The 15960-nt window shown below is 37.3% G+C and overlaps 1 protein-coding gene across 1 annotated transcript in view; it reads right to left on the bottom strand.

Annotated features, from left to right (window-relative positions):
* LOC101738846 (uncharacterized) overlaps window positions 1-15960 on the bottom strand; it is a 474148-nt gene that overhangs the window by 294718 nt on the left and 163470 nt on the right. The window contains exon 3 of the mRNA XM_021348311.3: window positions 10941-10986. Within this exon, the coding sequence (XP_021203986.2) occupies window positions 10941-10986 (46 nt within the window). The remainder of the gene's footprint in view (window positions 1-10940; window positions 10987-15960) is intronic.

Raw genomic sequence — 15960 nt, 5'->3', positions numbered from 1 at the left:
ACGGAATCCGAATTGTTCATCGATGAGAATGCCCTTGGATGAGACGAAGTCTCTGAGGCGTTTGTAGAGCAGACGCTCATACAGTTTGCCTAGAGACATGAGGAGGCTAATCGGGCGGTAGCTCGTCGGATGATTTTTTGGTTTACCGGGTTTATGTATGCCGATAACGTCTGCTTCTTTCCACACCGCGGGAAAGATACAGTTCGCCATAGCGGCATTGAAAATAGATGCCAACATCACGATGAGTTGGACGGGTAGAAGTTTAATAACGCGGTTGGATATACCGTCGGAACCGGGAGCCTTGCGAGGACGTAGGTCTTTGATCAAGTCTTTAACTTCCATCGGGGTGACGGGTGGTAACGCATCCGAGGGTGGCAAGGAGGCTCTGCGTTCTACCTCACTATCTACTAATTCTACATGAACAGGGTCCACGGATTGAGTGCTGGGCGTGCACTGGGTTTGCAATGTATCGGCCAGCAGCTCTGCTTTTTCGTCATCATCGAACGCCGCGAGTCAGCCTGAGGGGCCTACGAGGGGGGGCATAGTTACTACCGTATCCGATTTGAGAGTACGAGCTAAGCGGTAGTAAGACCTTTGGGAGGGCGCGAGTCCTTCTAAGAAATCAGACCATCTGGCATCTCGGACTTCGGCGATGCGAGACTTTACGTCGCGTTGTAAGGCACGCATTCGAATACGATTTTCCGCGGTAGGATACCTGTCGTAGGCGCGTATCGAGGCGTTCTTAGCTCTAAGGAGCTCCCTAATATCATCGGACAATTTGAAGCGGTGAAGGAAGTCCTCCGCTACAACTTGCTTCGATGATCTATCTAATGTTGAGGTGATGTGTGACGTTAAGATGTCTATGGCTTCAGCGGTATCCTGAGGAGACGGGGTAGAGTCCGGGTTAAACGGGAGCGATGGTGGATCAGATTCAGACAGGCTGATGCCCAGCGTGTGCCAATCCACCACAGTCCTCGTGACGGGAACGGAGTCGGGAGCGCGACCGAGCTTCATAACGACGGGACGGTGGTCTGAATCTAACTCTGAAACTACTTCGATCGAGTGTAAGCTCAGAGTTACGTTTTTTAATAACGCTATGTCGAGTATATCCGGACGATGCGCGATATTTAGCGGGTAGTGAGTCGGTGTTAGCGGAGCGACGATATCGAAGGCGAGATCATCGACTAACGCGTCAAGCCGCCTGCCATTCGGGGTTGTGGTGTGTGAGTTCCACCTGATGTGCTTTAGATACCTACTTTACCAGTGCGTGTATTGAATGTATTGTACGTTTTTTTTTGGCTATTTTAATAATATTAAATGGATTTAAAACATTTATTTAAATTACCAATCTATTATTCATGGGCAAATATAAAAATGAGATAGAGACAAAAACAAATTACGTCGGATAATTCCAAACATAGAAACCAATTCGACGCGGCCCAGTCGAAACTTCATTACGATATTCGTCATTCCAATAATTTGGGTCGACGGAAAGAAAAGATAAAAAAAAAGAATAAATTGGCACAAAATTGAAATAACAAGATAGGCGCAAGAAATAATTCTCATTGTCAGGGGACTCGAAACTTATTGAGGGAAACCAATTTACTTCGGTTGAATCCGGTTTTTTCTCGTTCATTCCAGTTGAAACCGGATCGGGAGAGACTTTTGTATAGTATTTAAATATTGTAAATGTGCCTATTTGTGCCAAACACGTAGAAGATGTATATTTTGTATGCGTATATTTTCAAGCCTTCCTATGAAAATGTATACAATTGAGCTGTATTCAAATTCAAATTCAAAATCATTTATTTCAACTTAGATGTCAGTATAATGCACTTGTTAAATGTCAAAATATAAATAACAATGTTAACTCTACCACTCTATTCAGTAGTGGATATGTGGCGGGTAGCCATCATACATCGCAAGATAACTGACAGATCCTGAATCTCGCTTACGACATTTTCAAGATAAAGTGCATAATATATACAAGTTCCGAACAACAACATTCGGACCGTCGGTCTACCGAGCAAATATCATCCGCTCGGTGGAAGATCTTCCCTTTGTCGTATAACTTTCCAAAGATATGGCAAAAGACATGTTGGAGATAACCAATGGAAAGATAACCAATGAAATAAATAAACTTCTGATTTAAAATTTTGAACATATTGCATATTCAATACTTCTGTACGATAAATAAAGAAATATAGCATTTGTCTTTTATTCAAATGCTCCCCCATCGACATTACCCTATGCTCTGGTAGATGTAGCTCGCACAGGAAAAGATGAAGAGAAGTGTTACTTATAATAGATTAGTGATTTTGTTTTAAGCTGGGCGCTATTTGAGACATTAGAGTTCGACACCCTAATGGCGTAATTTCTATTTTTCATTGAGAACCTTTACATTCAGTCTAAAAAAAATTCAAAATTTTCCTGAAGGACTGCAAAGGACTTTTAAAATGAGTGCTATGAAAGCGTTTTGGGTGAAGAGTGAGCATTGGAAGTCACATGAAACATTAAAAAAATCACTATTACTTTCTAAGGTGCTTTAATATTCCAAAAAATAATAAAATAGTAGAAAGTAATAAAAAACTAATCTCGGTTTAGCTCTCTATTAGTTGAACAGATAATGTATATCAAGCTATGATAAAAAGTTTGTAATAAATAGAACATTTCTAATAAGCTGTAAACCATAGGCATTTGTCTTAAAAAACTGAAAAGATATTTGGAAATATAAATCTAAATTCGAACTTGATACCTCTTGCATGAAAAATATAATTTCTCTTGTTTTTTAAGGAAACGACAAGACCTTGCAACCTTACAAAAGCCCCACTTCTTCATAAATTAAATAAAACTGAGTCATCTATAGTAATTTAGCTATGGTATCACAAACTATCGCCAACGGAGCAGGGTCGCTCCAACTTTAGTTTATGCAAATTTAAACGCCTGCATTTTATGGCTTCGGTTCTACTGCCAGCCAGACTCAGGGCTCATTACTTATAGTTCTTTAACAATATAAAGACTATATTTATGAAGATTTTTGTGAAGACCGATATTCACCAAAACAATAGATCCCAGATTTGAGCATAACACACCCATAATATGTTTTAGTGTAAATAACATGTTAGGATTTATTTGAGAAGCAACTAGGTAACGGAAGGCCTCTTCTCTCGACTCTAGATCGACTCTAGGATGGGAGATTAAAGCCTAACGCTCTTTTTTATTGATGATCAGTCTCTAGTAAAACGAAAAAACATACTTTTCAAAAGGAATCGTCCCATCTGCGTTTTTCTAGGTGTCCCTTCTCTACGTTTCTGTTTCCTTTGATAGCGAAAGGAAACCATCCTGCTGTCTACACTGAGTGCATCGATAGTGGGAAATGTTCTCCCAGTCCAAACATCGGTACAATACAATTTGAGGTTTCGACTTCGTCTGAAGGCGGGTAACAGCATTCACATTATGATACCTAAGCTCTTCAGAAAACACTTAACACCAGGCGTACACGTTGTGTAAGCAAACGGGAGACAAGTAGTCGTTAAGTCCCAGCAAGAATAGTTTGATTTTGTTTTTTCCTTCAAAGTACTAAAAATTGTGAGGGTCGTCGGAAAAAGAAGAGAAGATTGCCAGTTATGAGCGGTCTTTTTCTTCTCTCTTTTGAAGTATGAGAAAATAGCCAATGGAAGCGTTCAATGACGTAAGTAAGCAGTTCTAAGTAGTAAAAATGAATAATGATCAGACGAGAATGGTGCCATAGTATAATAAATAGTCTAGTTTTAACGAAATTTCGCCACTGAGCGATCTTACCAAATAAACAATCCCCCTCAATAGCGAGCAGACATTAAACAGATTTCTCTCTCATAAAACTTGTAATTTGAATTCCTTAAGAACTTACGAGGGAGGATATTCCTTCCCTCTAATAATAATATGATACTTTATGTCTCTTTGGATGCCTGCCAAATGTACTGAAAATATAATTTTGTCGGGATTTCGACCTGATGCTTCGAAGACAGTAGCTCCCGTGTTATGATGTCAAGGAGATATATATATTTTTTCTTAGATGACTGGACGAGCTCACAGCCCACCTGCTGCTAAGTGGTAACTGGAGCCCATAGACATCTACAATGTAAATGCGCCACCCACCTTGAGATATAAGCTCTAAGGTCTCAGTATAGTTACAACCAAAGTATGTATATTCGGCACCGATGGTACATTTATATTTATAACCTTTATAGTTTACTGGTGGTAGGACCACTTGTGAGTCCGCACGGGTAGGTACCACCGCCATGCCTATTTCTGCCGTGAGGCAGTAATGCGTTTCGGTTTTAAGGGTAGGGCAGCCGTTGTAACTATACTGAGACCTTAGAACTTGTATCTCAAGATGGGTGGCGCGTCTACGTTGTAGATGTCTATGGGCTCCAGTAACCACTTAACACCAGGTGGGCTGTGAGCTCGTCCACCCATATAAGCAATATAAAAAAAAAAAAAATATTTACATCTTTAATAATTTTATGGTTTCAGATAAAACCTACAACTTGGTTGTAGGGATAGTTAGTTGTCATCTTCGATCATTAATGTCGGATACACTCTTTGTCTAGCAACTATTTTTGTCTATCACTAGCAGTAAAAGTTTAATGTCATAATGATAAGCAAACACAATTGGGACATTGTCTTGATACAGGGTCCCGTTTAATAAGTGACCGTATTAATAAGGCGATAGTAAGTATCCATTTGTTTGGGTGGACGTCTGTCTTGGTTCAAAATATGTATATAGAAAACACTTTTATTACTTTATTAAAACAACAAAAAATTAAATGTTCAGCGAAACAAAATTAAGTTAAGTAAATTCGATTCAGTGCAATTAAAACTCGTTTTATATCAATGCACAGACGGATACAGGAGTAAAATATATCATATAGAGAAGGGGAGGGACGATAGTCAGAATATGGCTCGGGACGGCCATTTTATTTATGACGTCATCAAAGGCGGCGTAGTGTGAGTAATTCTAAGACTCTAGAGATTGTTATACTACGGTATTATTTTATTAAGGGTTTACGTAGACCCTTCGATTGCTTTAATGCTATTTTGATACAAAACAATTTCGATTTTGTCAGTGCTGGAGAAGGTGGACAGATAATTTCACGGCCCACTTGGTACTAAGTGCTTGACGAAGTCGATAGAAATCAGTACGCCTTATTACGTATACTTATATTTATTAAATGGTAGGCAGTGGCTTGGCTCTGCCCCTGGCATTGCTGAAGTCCATGGGCGACGGTAACCACACACCATCAGGAGGGCCGTATGCTCGTCTGCCTACAAGGGCAATAAAAAAAAAACCTATTTGCCTTATCAGGAGTACAAAAAGTCTCTTTCTTCCAGAAAAACAACTGTTCTGCTATTTTGTATTTTAATTTTTTTACAGTAATATCAACAAAGCTCATAGCTGTCATAAAATAAATAGTAGTTTAAAAAAACAAAAAAAACACGCTTTATCTATATATTATATAAAAATGAATTGCTGTTCGTTAGTCTCGCTAAAACTCGAGAACGGCTGGACCCAATGATGTTATAATCTTTTTACTAGGACCGATTTGTCTAATTTTGGTCTTAAATTATTTGTGGAAGTCCAAGGAAGGTTTAAAAGGTAGATAAATATGATAATACTCGGAATTAAATAAAAATAACAATTTCGTTTTTCCTTTGATGTGTTAGTTAATTTATTTTATACAAAAGTTTAAGTCTTTTATTTATCGATTGAGGCACTACGAAGTCTGCCGGGTAGGCTAGTTTAATATAAAATTCAACTAAAAAATAGAAAATAAATTTTAATAAATTTAAATTGAAAATAGTGTACAGTATGTTTTATTGTAAAAAAACCGTGGGGTGCTTTTTAAGATATTAGGTACCACCGCCCTGCCTATTTTTGCCGTGAAGCAGTAACGCGTTTCGGTTTGAAGGGTGGGGCAGCCGTTGTAACTATACTTAGACCTTAGAACTTATATCTCAAGGTGGGTGGCGACATTTACGTTATAGATGTCTATGCGCTCCAGTAACCACTTAACACCAGGTGGGCTGTGAGATCGTCCACCCATCTGAGCAATAAAAAAAATAAAAAAAATGTCGCCCTCAGGTTTGAGGATCTATGCCCTTATGACTCCGCGCCGTGTAGAACATGCCAAAACTTTTTAATTTGTTCCCGTTATTTATTACCCACTACCCCTGTAAGTCATTTAATTACACAGTTCCCTGTCTGTTTCATTGCAACCGTTTTCTACTGTTGGAGGGTAGGAGGGAAGAAGGAATATTTATTTCACGTATTCTGCTCAAACAATCTTTCGAATCTACTTTCGTGGTGAGTTTCTGTACCTAATCTAATTTTTTTTTGTGTAATTTGTCATGTACCCAAGTCTTATGTTGAAAATCTGGCGATGTTTTCAAGACACGCGGACTCTCAGCCTACTTCGTGCTAAATGTTTACTAGAAAGAAAGAAAGAAAGAAATCATTTATTCGCCAAGCATAGTGAAAATGAGTTATTACATAAGTTAAAAGCAGCGTGTATGCTTTGTCATTATTTGACATGCGAATTTTAGTGCAGTGCATAGTTATAATATTATATAATTTACCATTCATTCATCCATAATTCAACTAATAATTAAAAATCCATTTATTTTCAATGTCATCCCCAAGAAAATCATTCACGTGATAATAATTTTCACTAATAAGATTACCTTTTAAGTTTTTTTAAAAATTAAAATCATCTAAGTCTCTTAATTTCTTCGGTAGTTTATTAAATATCCTAACGCTCATACCTAGTATACTATTATTCTTTAATGTAGTTTTGGTTTTTGGAAAACATAGCTTATCGTCGCGTCGATTTCTGTTTGCCACATTAGACATCTTAGTGAATCTATTGGGACAAGTTTTAACAAAAGATGCAACTTCGTATATATATAGACAAGGAAGGGTAAAAAGGTTATGCTTTGCAAAATATGGCTTGCAGCTGTCGGCTATTGCCAATCCAAACATAGACCTTAAACACCTTTTTTGTGCCTTAAAAACTTGATCTTTCTGCGTTGAGTTTCCCCAGAAAATTATTCCATATCTAAGACAGGATTCAACTACACCACGATATGCAGTTAGTAAGGCGTCTGTGTTTAAAATAGAGGATAATTTAAAGAGTGCATAGGCCGAGGAGCTGACACGTTTACACAGTCCGTCTGTATGAGATTTCCAATCTAATTTGTTGTCAATTTTTACACCGAGGAAATCTACATTTTCTGTTTCATATATATGATTGTTATTATTATAAATGGTCAAATTTATATATTTATTTCTTTGATAAAATTGCATAAATTTTGTTTTTTCTAAATTTAGAGCCTTAAGATTTTACAATAGTATGCCATCAACTTTAAGAGTTAAGGCTTAAGAGCCGAAATCTTCACTGACTTATTGCATATGTATGAATGTATATATGTATGTAATGGATGGTAGTTAAAACCAAATTAACATTAAACTATAAACTTTTCTACCTTCAAACATCTATTAATATATATATATTTATTTATTATTAAATTCCCCTTGTAGACAGACGATCATACGGCACACCTGATGGTGACTGATTACCGTCGTCTATGGACTTCAGCAATGCCGGGGGCAGAGCCAAGCCCCTGCCTACCGTTAAGTACTCTCCACAAACCTCGTTTGAAGAAGGACATGTCATAGCGCTCGGGAAACACCGTGGAGGGGAGCTCATTCCATAGCTCATTTTGGCTTACACAAAAAAAATCTTGACACATATGACTTTTAATATTTTCTATACTACACCAATGTTTTACCACAAACTTAGAGCCACATTATTTCACCAAAAAAGTGACTAGCGTAAGAAACAGTACAAGTAACAAACGAATCCGTCATCGTGTGACTGTCTTTTAAAATACTGAATTTTACTATTTCTACCTTCTTTCCATTTTGGAGATTCACCCTCAGAGACTTGACGAATCGTACCCAAAACTGTCACTCCAAAAAGCATTGCGCGGCTTCAATAAATATGACCTTAAAATCGCAAGATGGCGACACCGACCCCTGAAAATTTTGGGTATGCACTGCTATTAGTAATTACTAATTACTGGTGGTAGGACCTCTTGGGAGTCCGCGCGGGTAGGTACCCCCACCCCGCCCGCCTATTTCCGCCGTGAAGCAGTAATGCGTTTCGGTTCGAAGGGTGGGGTAGCCGTTGTAACTATAGTGAGACCTAAGAACTTATATCTCGAGGTGGGTGGCGCATTTACGTTGTAGATGTCTATGGGCACCAGTAACCACTTAAAATCAGGTGGGCTGTGAGCTCGTCCATCCATCTAAGCAATAAAAATAAAAAAACACCAATTAGGTATCTTTTGACGAGTATCCTATTATACTACGGTTGATAGGAAAATAATTTAATAACTCAAGATAGACGGAGTCGTATACACGCATTTTTTGATTAATCTCCAAATAAGATGTCATAATTTCCAACTAAGTTTCTCGCCGGATCTTCTCAGTGGGTCGCAATTCCGATCCAGTGGCAAATTCTACAAAGCACTGCTCTTGCTAGGGTTAGTGTTAGCTAATTTTCTCAGCCTACCCGTCCGGACATAGCTGAAATATCTTCTTAAGCTACCAGCGACAGGTAGAGAAAATTAATTACCATTACAAAGTTCACCACATTTTATTTACAGTATTTGAGAAGAGATATAAGAGATGAAAAAATTACATTAATCGCTAACTCTTATGACATTGTTCCAATACTTGGACGAATATGTTATCTACCCTAAAATCAGGTCTCCACTTAACGCTGAAGACTTAATGCTGGAACACGAATTAAGTGGTAATGTTCCAGTAATACCCTTAAAATACTGAAAGGTGGTCGCGTCAAGGTCGCATTAAGATAATAAAAGTGTGATTTGGTAAATTCGATGTCTTTTAAAAAATATATATAATTTTGCTCGACCTCATTGAACATATTTTAAGCCCAATTGCGTTTTCGTGAGCACATCAGTGTATTATTTAGAAATGAAGATAGACATTCCAAAACCTACCGTGTGATAAGCGTTTAAGGAAGCACATCTATACTAATATTATAAAGCTGAAGAGTTTGTTTGTTTGTTTGAATGCGCTAATCTCAGGAACTACTGGTACGATTTGAAAAATTCTATTCAGTGTTAGATAGCCCATTTATCGAGGAATGCTATAGGCTATTTATATAACATCACGCTAAGACCAATGCAAGCGGAGCACCAATAAAGAATGTTTCAAAATTGTTTTTTTTTTTCCTTTTTAGGAACTTCCACTGCGTGCGCTGCGGAAACGGTTAATGTTTCGCTAAAATAATGTATGAGAGATTGTCCCCCTTTAAAATATAAAAAAAAAGTCCGCGACAGCATATGTCTATACGTTAAGGTTGGCTCACTATAACGTTTTTTATTCTAACCAAATTTGTTCTAAAATAAAGCATTATTTGTGAACTATTCCACGCGGACGAAATCGCGGGCAAAAGCTAGTAAACATAATATAGCAGTAACTAAGGCCAATTTTTCGGTTTAATCTCACGTTTTTTATATTCTTTTATTTCCAACATTTCGAATGATTTTTGAAAGTATTCATGGTAGCGGACGGTTAGAGTTAAAGTCTTAATAGGCGCTATAGCACCCTTCGAGGCTCAATGAAAACTTAAATAAAGCGATTTGTTTTTGTTCTTGTAAGCAAAATGGTGGTGCTCACAAAGGTGAATCAATAACGAAATAATAACCAGATTAAATAAACAATTTTTTTTTTTTATTTGGTGAGTTTGGGATGGACATGTGATGAGACGAAATGAAAATGAGGTTGGTAAGAAAATGTTAACTATGAATGTGGAAGGATATAGAGGAAGAGGTAGACCTAAGAAGAAATGGATAGATTGTGTGAAAGACGATATGGGTAAGAGGGGAGTGAGCGAAGAAATGGTATATGATAGAAGAGTATGGAAGGAGAAAACATGTTGCGCCGACCCCAGGTGACTGGGAGAAGGGCAGGATAATAATAATAATAATTAAATAAACAATAAACTAGAGAAAAAGCAACCAGCTTAATAAAACAAGACAGCTTAATTAAAACTTAGCAAGAACTTATGTTTGTTTGCGGTTTAGACTTGATTTATTTGCAGGAAAATCGTTGAGAATTTTAAAATTGCACTAACTGATTTTGTCGGGATATTTTTAATTCCACCGATTGGTGCTTGTTCGTTAAAGAATCCGAAATAGCCGTCATCGTCATCCCTATCCTCATTGTAATTGCTATCTTAACTACCTTTTATTGATCCCATATCTGACTGTCAGGTACTTTTTGCATAAATCAAATATGCAGCAACTTTATTTTATACATATATTTCTTTATTTAAATCCAGTTTTTTTTAAATTTTTTATCTTCTTATTGCTTATATGGGTGGACAAGCTCACAGCCCACCTGGTGTTAAGTGGTTACTGGAGCCCACAGACATCCACAGCGTAAATGCGCCACCCACCTTGAGATATAAGTTCTAAGATCTCAACTATAATTAGAACAGCTGCCCCGCTCTTCAACCGAAACGCATTACTGCTTCACGGTAGAAATAGACAGGGTGGTGGTACCTACCCGCGCAGACTCACAAGAGGTCCTACCACCAGTAATTACGCTAATTATAATTTTGTGGGTTTCATTTTTATTACACGATGTTATTCCTTCACCGTGGAAGTAAATCGTGAACATTTGCCGAGTACGTATTTCATTAGAAAAATTGGTACCCGCCTGAGATTTGAACACCGGTGCATGCTCCGGACGTCTTATCCGTTAGGCCACGACGACATGTTTTTAGCACTCGTAACACCGCGGGTCAGTCCAAGCAAAGTGTAATAATAAAGTGAAACATCATCTACTTTACCAATAAACTTACCTGCGGCTGGTGACAGCTTAGTGACCACTCCCCACCGCGACTTCCACTGAAACAAAGTAAAAAATATATTATACAAAATAATACTATACTTATTTACACCAAAACTACGAGGAAAACATCGATTATTTTTTATTACATGAGGGACTATTGCGGTGTTTCTGAGTTTATGCAATATTAATCTTTTAAAAATATGTATTTCATTCAACATGACACAATCTTTTCACTATTGTCTGTTATGAATTAAAACAAGCATTTTGTCCTTAAGAAAGCTTGCTACCATATTTGAAAAAAAGCATTTGGTTATTCTGAATATTCAAATATTGCTTAATTATAAAAATATATCGCCTGTTTTCATATATCTGCATCTCTCTTTGCGTGTCGAGGAAGCTTGTTTTAAAATATGATCCTACTCATTTTTAGTATCTTTTATGTAATGACAAGTAAGTCTCTTATAAGCTGTAAGTTCTGTGTCGTTTCATTCAATAGGAGAAAAGCTCTAGATCCTAAGGATGACTCTTTTTTTAGTGTGAGGACATTAAAAAAGAACCAAATTATATATAAATTTTTATTATTAATTAGTATTTATTAAAAATTCAATCTCATCAAAGCGTGTAATAAGGTGGCCGGTGTAAGCTGTAAAAGTTTTCGTAAGCTCCATAAAAGCTCCGTAAAACTATTTCCACCCGTTATACGTTTTATTTTTCTATCGTAAAAGAGCTTTTTATGTGTTAGCTTTATTACCTACTTATTCTCCTATATTTATGTTCAGATGTGAAACGAAAATGTAATATGTAAATAAACGGAAATAAAAAATCAAGACTTATTAGTAGACGTGGTGTATTTTAGGAATTTTAACACTTTTTGTACTTTGCCTTCTACACAGGAAGTGGCCCCGGTAATTAATAAATTAAAGAGCGGACGGTTAGCGTGGTATGGACATAATATGATGCGTAGAGAGAAGATGCATGTGACTAGGAGATGTATCGAAATGGTAGTGCAAGGTAGAGGGGGAAGAAGTCGACCGAAGAAGACATGGATGTAGTGTATGAATAACGATATAAGAGGGGGAGAGAGAGAGAGAGAGAGGAGTGAGTATTGAGATGACGGCTGATAGAAGAGAATGGAATAGAAAAAATTAACTGTGCCGATACCACCTAGTGAGATAAGGTGGAGAAAAACAAAGATGTATTTTGCCTTCGAATGTGAACGTGCATATTACCTATCAGACGGTGAGTGGTGATCATCCCCAATGGAAATCGGTCACGCCGGAGGGATTGCTGTAATACATATAATTCTAGCTTATTTCTTTTTATTGCTTATTTCTTTTTATTGCTTAGATGGGTAGACGATCTCACGGCCCACCAATTGTTACGTCTTCAGAGCTCAGAGCTCTTAGACATCACAATGTGGATACCATCAGCCATCTCAACACATAAGTCTTCAATGTGTGGTGTAACGCTTTCAACCGAATCCCATACATAGTAGCATAAGGCTAGAACCCACCCATGCAGACTTCCAATCCTTCCTACCGTCTGTAAAACCGATTCTCCTGCTAAATAGAGAGAAGCATTAATCCAAAATAGGTGATCGCCTGCAGAAAAATGTCTAGAGCTATCATTTAAAAAATATATACATGTGGGAATGATGTTTTATTGAACGCATGATATGATGGATGCAAGTTGATGTTTGTGAACGCAGCGGTATATCGAGAATGGAAGGGGATGACGTGTGAGATGACAGAATGACAGATGGATGAACGACGACGAACGAAGCACGAGCACGACGGAACGATTAAAATTTATATTAATTGTATTGAAATAAAACGTGGAAGTAGTAAACGCGAAACTTTTATTAATTGTCTGAAGCCTGCATCCCACATTTTGGGGGCTCGTCCGGGATCGGCCAAAAGAAAAGGCAAGTAATAATAATTGTTTCGACGCCATTACGAGAAACAAACAACGCGTCAATTGTACGAATATACACACGACGTATTTAAATCTTCATTGTGTACGACGATCACAAAAGATTGATACACGAGGATGGCAAGACGACGATCAAAAAGCCAGTCCTTCGATGACGACGACAGTATTTTCGATCGACCAACGCGTGGTGGAATGTTTCACTTAACGGAGAATATCATCAGGAAGTTTGACGGCAAAGACAAAACTTATGCTGTAACAAAGTGGATACAAGATATAGAGGAAAATGGTGACATATTCGAGTGGACACCAAAGCAACGGTTATTAGTGGCTCGACGGTCATTAACCGGCACGGCAGCTTTGTGGTTAAATTCTGAAAAAACGTTTCCATGCTGGGATACTTTAAAGATAGCCATCAGTAAGGAGTTCCCTGACACCATAGACGCCAAGACTATTCACGAAATGATGAGTGCTAAAAAGAAAAAGTCAAATGAATCATGCATTGACTACATGTTTGCCATGAAAGAGCTTGGACGCCGAGGCAAAATGGCGGACTACGTGGCTATAAAATATGTTGTAGATGGCATACAAGATCAAGAAATAAATAAAATAATGCTATATGGAGTCACAACGTACGCTGAATTAAAGGAGAAATTAAAAATATACGAGATTTTGAAAGAAAAAATGGAGAAAGAACCTATTCACGGAAAAGAGCAGAAAATTACTAATACAAGAGAATGGTCATCAAAAGTTCGATGTTATAGCTGTGGAGAAAAGAGTCATAAAAGTGAAGATTGCCCGAAAAAGATGCAAGGAAAAAAGTGTTTCAACTGCAACGTGTTCGGCCATATTTCTTCACAATGTCCGGCAAAGGCGGAAGCGTCATCGACTACGGCTAGCAGCGCGAGAACGGAGCAGCAACCGAAACGCACGTATATCGCTACGACGCAGGAGGGCGCGAACACAATTTTCGAAAATCAATCTGACGAAGTTCACAACGCTATGAATGCTGTGATTGGCTCTGCGAACAGTACGGTGCGCGACAAATGTCATAACAGTGAGGTTGACATTTTAAAAGTAAATAAAGAATGTAAAGTGTTGAAAAAAACTTTGAAATTAGTAAAATTGTGTAATAATAACGAAATTCATGCATTAATTGATACTGGTAGTGAAGTTAATTTAGTAACCATGGACTATTATAAGCAAATAGGCTCTCCGACGTGTTTTAAAAATGTAAACACAGTTCTTACCGGTTTAGGCTCATCAAAGGTAATATCAAGTGAACAATTTAAAACAAACATTGAAATCGACGGCTACACGTATCGTGATATAATATTTTATGTGATTCCTAGAGACAGTATACCTATTAAAGTGATATTGGGACATGAATTTTTACGAAATGTTATTACAGTTATGAAAGATGGTTTGGTATGGATGAAACCAAATGATTGGTTGTTTAAGGTAAATTGTTTTCCATGTTCTATTGACATTGTAGGTCATGTTATGAATGAAAATGTGAGGAATGAAGTGACTAGGTTAGTAGATGAATATCGGCCATGTCAAACTAAAGAGGCTCCCATTGAGTTGAAAATCACACTTAAAGACGACATCCCAGTGGCTCAACGACCACGACGAATATCACCAAAAGAACAGGATGAGGTAGATAAACAGGTTAAGGAGTGGCTGGAACAAGGAGTTATTCGGGTAAGCTTTTCTGAATATACTAGCCCAATTGTTCTTGTCAGAAAGAAAAACGGAAACATAAGAATATGTGTTGATTATAGATTAATTAATAGGAAAATGCTCAAGGATGAATACCCGCTACCCATTATCGATGAACTTATTGACAGACTGGCACCTGCGAGAATATTTAGTGCACTTGATCTTAAAAATGGATTTTTTCATTTAAGGGTCAGCAAGGATTCTATTAAGTATACATCTTTTGTAACAATGAACGGCCAATATGAATTTTTAAAGGCACCCTTTGGTTTATCAATTTGTCCCAAAGTTTTTACAAGATTTATTTCAATAATATTTAGAGACTTGATAACGAGGGGTATTGTCGTAGTATTTATCGATGATTTGTTGATACCGGCTATAAATGAAGCTCAAGCTGTTGCACGATTGCGAGAAGTATTACAATTGGCTATGGAATACGGATTACAAATAAACTGGAAGAAATCTCAATTATTAGTAAGAAAAGTGGAATATTTAGGACATGTTATTGAAGGTGGAACAGTTATGCCATCATCGGGAAAGACAGATGCTGTCATTAAATTTCCAGAGCCGAGAAATGAGAAGCAACTACAAAGTTTCTTAGGACTTTGTTCCTATTTTAGAAAATACATACAAAATTATGCAGTGATAGCACGACCTCTTACTGATATGTTAAGAAAGGATAAGAAGTTTGAATTTAACAATGAACATAGATTAGTTTTCAATATGCTTAAGGAAAAGTTGACCAGTAAACCTGTATTGAAAATTTATGAACCAAAAGCAGAAACAGAACTTCATACAGATGCCTCAAGTATAGCATATGCGGCTATATTATTACAGAAAGATGACAACAGTGAACTACATCCAGTACATTATATGAGCAAGCGAACAACTGACGCTGAGAGTAAATATACAAGTTATGAGCTAGAAGCTTTGGCTATAATAGAAGGTATAAAGAAGTTTAGACATTATTTATACGGAAAGCATTTTAAGATAGTTACAGACTGCAAAGCTTTTCAAATGACACTGAATAAAAAAGATCTAGCAATGAGTACAAGAGTGGCACGATGGATATTGTTCTTACAAGATTATGATTTCACTATTGAACATCGTGAAGGTTCGAAGATGAAACACACAGATGCTCTAAGCCGAAACCCATATGTAGCTCTTATATTTTCAGACCTACATAGTGATTTAAGACGTGCGCAAGAGAGTGACAACGGATTAAATGCAATTATGAATATTCTGAGAGATGGTAAACTATATAATGACTTTTATTTGCAAGGAGGATTACTCTGCAAGGGACCACAACATTGTTTGGTTGTACCACAGAAGATGGAAATTGAAATTATTAAGAGGGCGCATGATAATGGTCATTTTTCAAA

Source organism: Bombyx mori, chromosome 3 (genome assembly GCF_030269925.1).
Source record: "Bombyx mori chromosome 3, ASM3026992v2".
Classification (NCBI taxonomy): Eukaryota; Metazoa; Arthropoda; class Insecta; order Lepidoptera; family Bombycidae; genus Bombyx; species Bombyx mori.
This window is presented reverse-complemented; position numbering and strand designations above follow the sequence as displayed.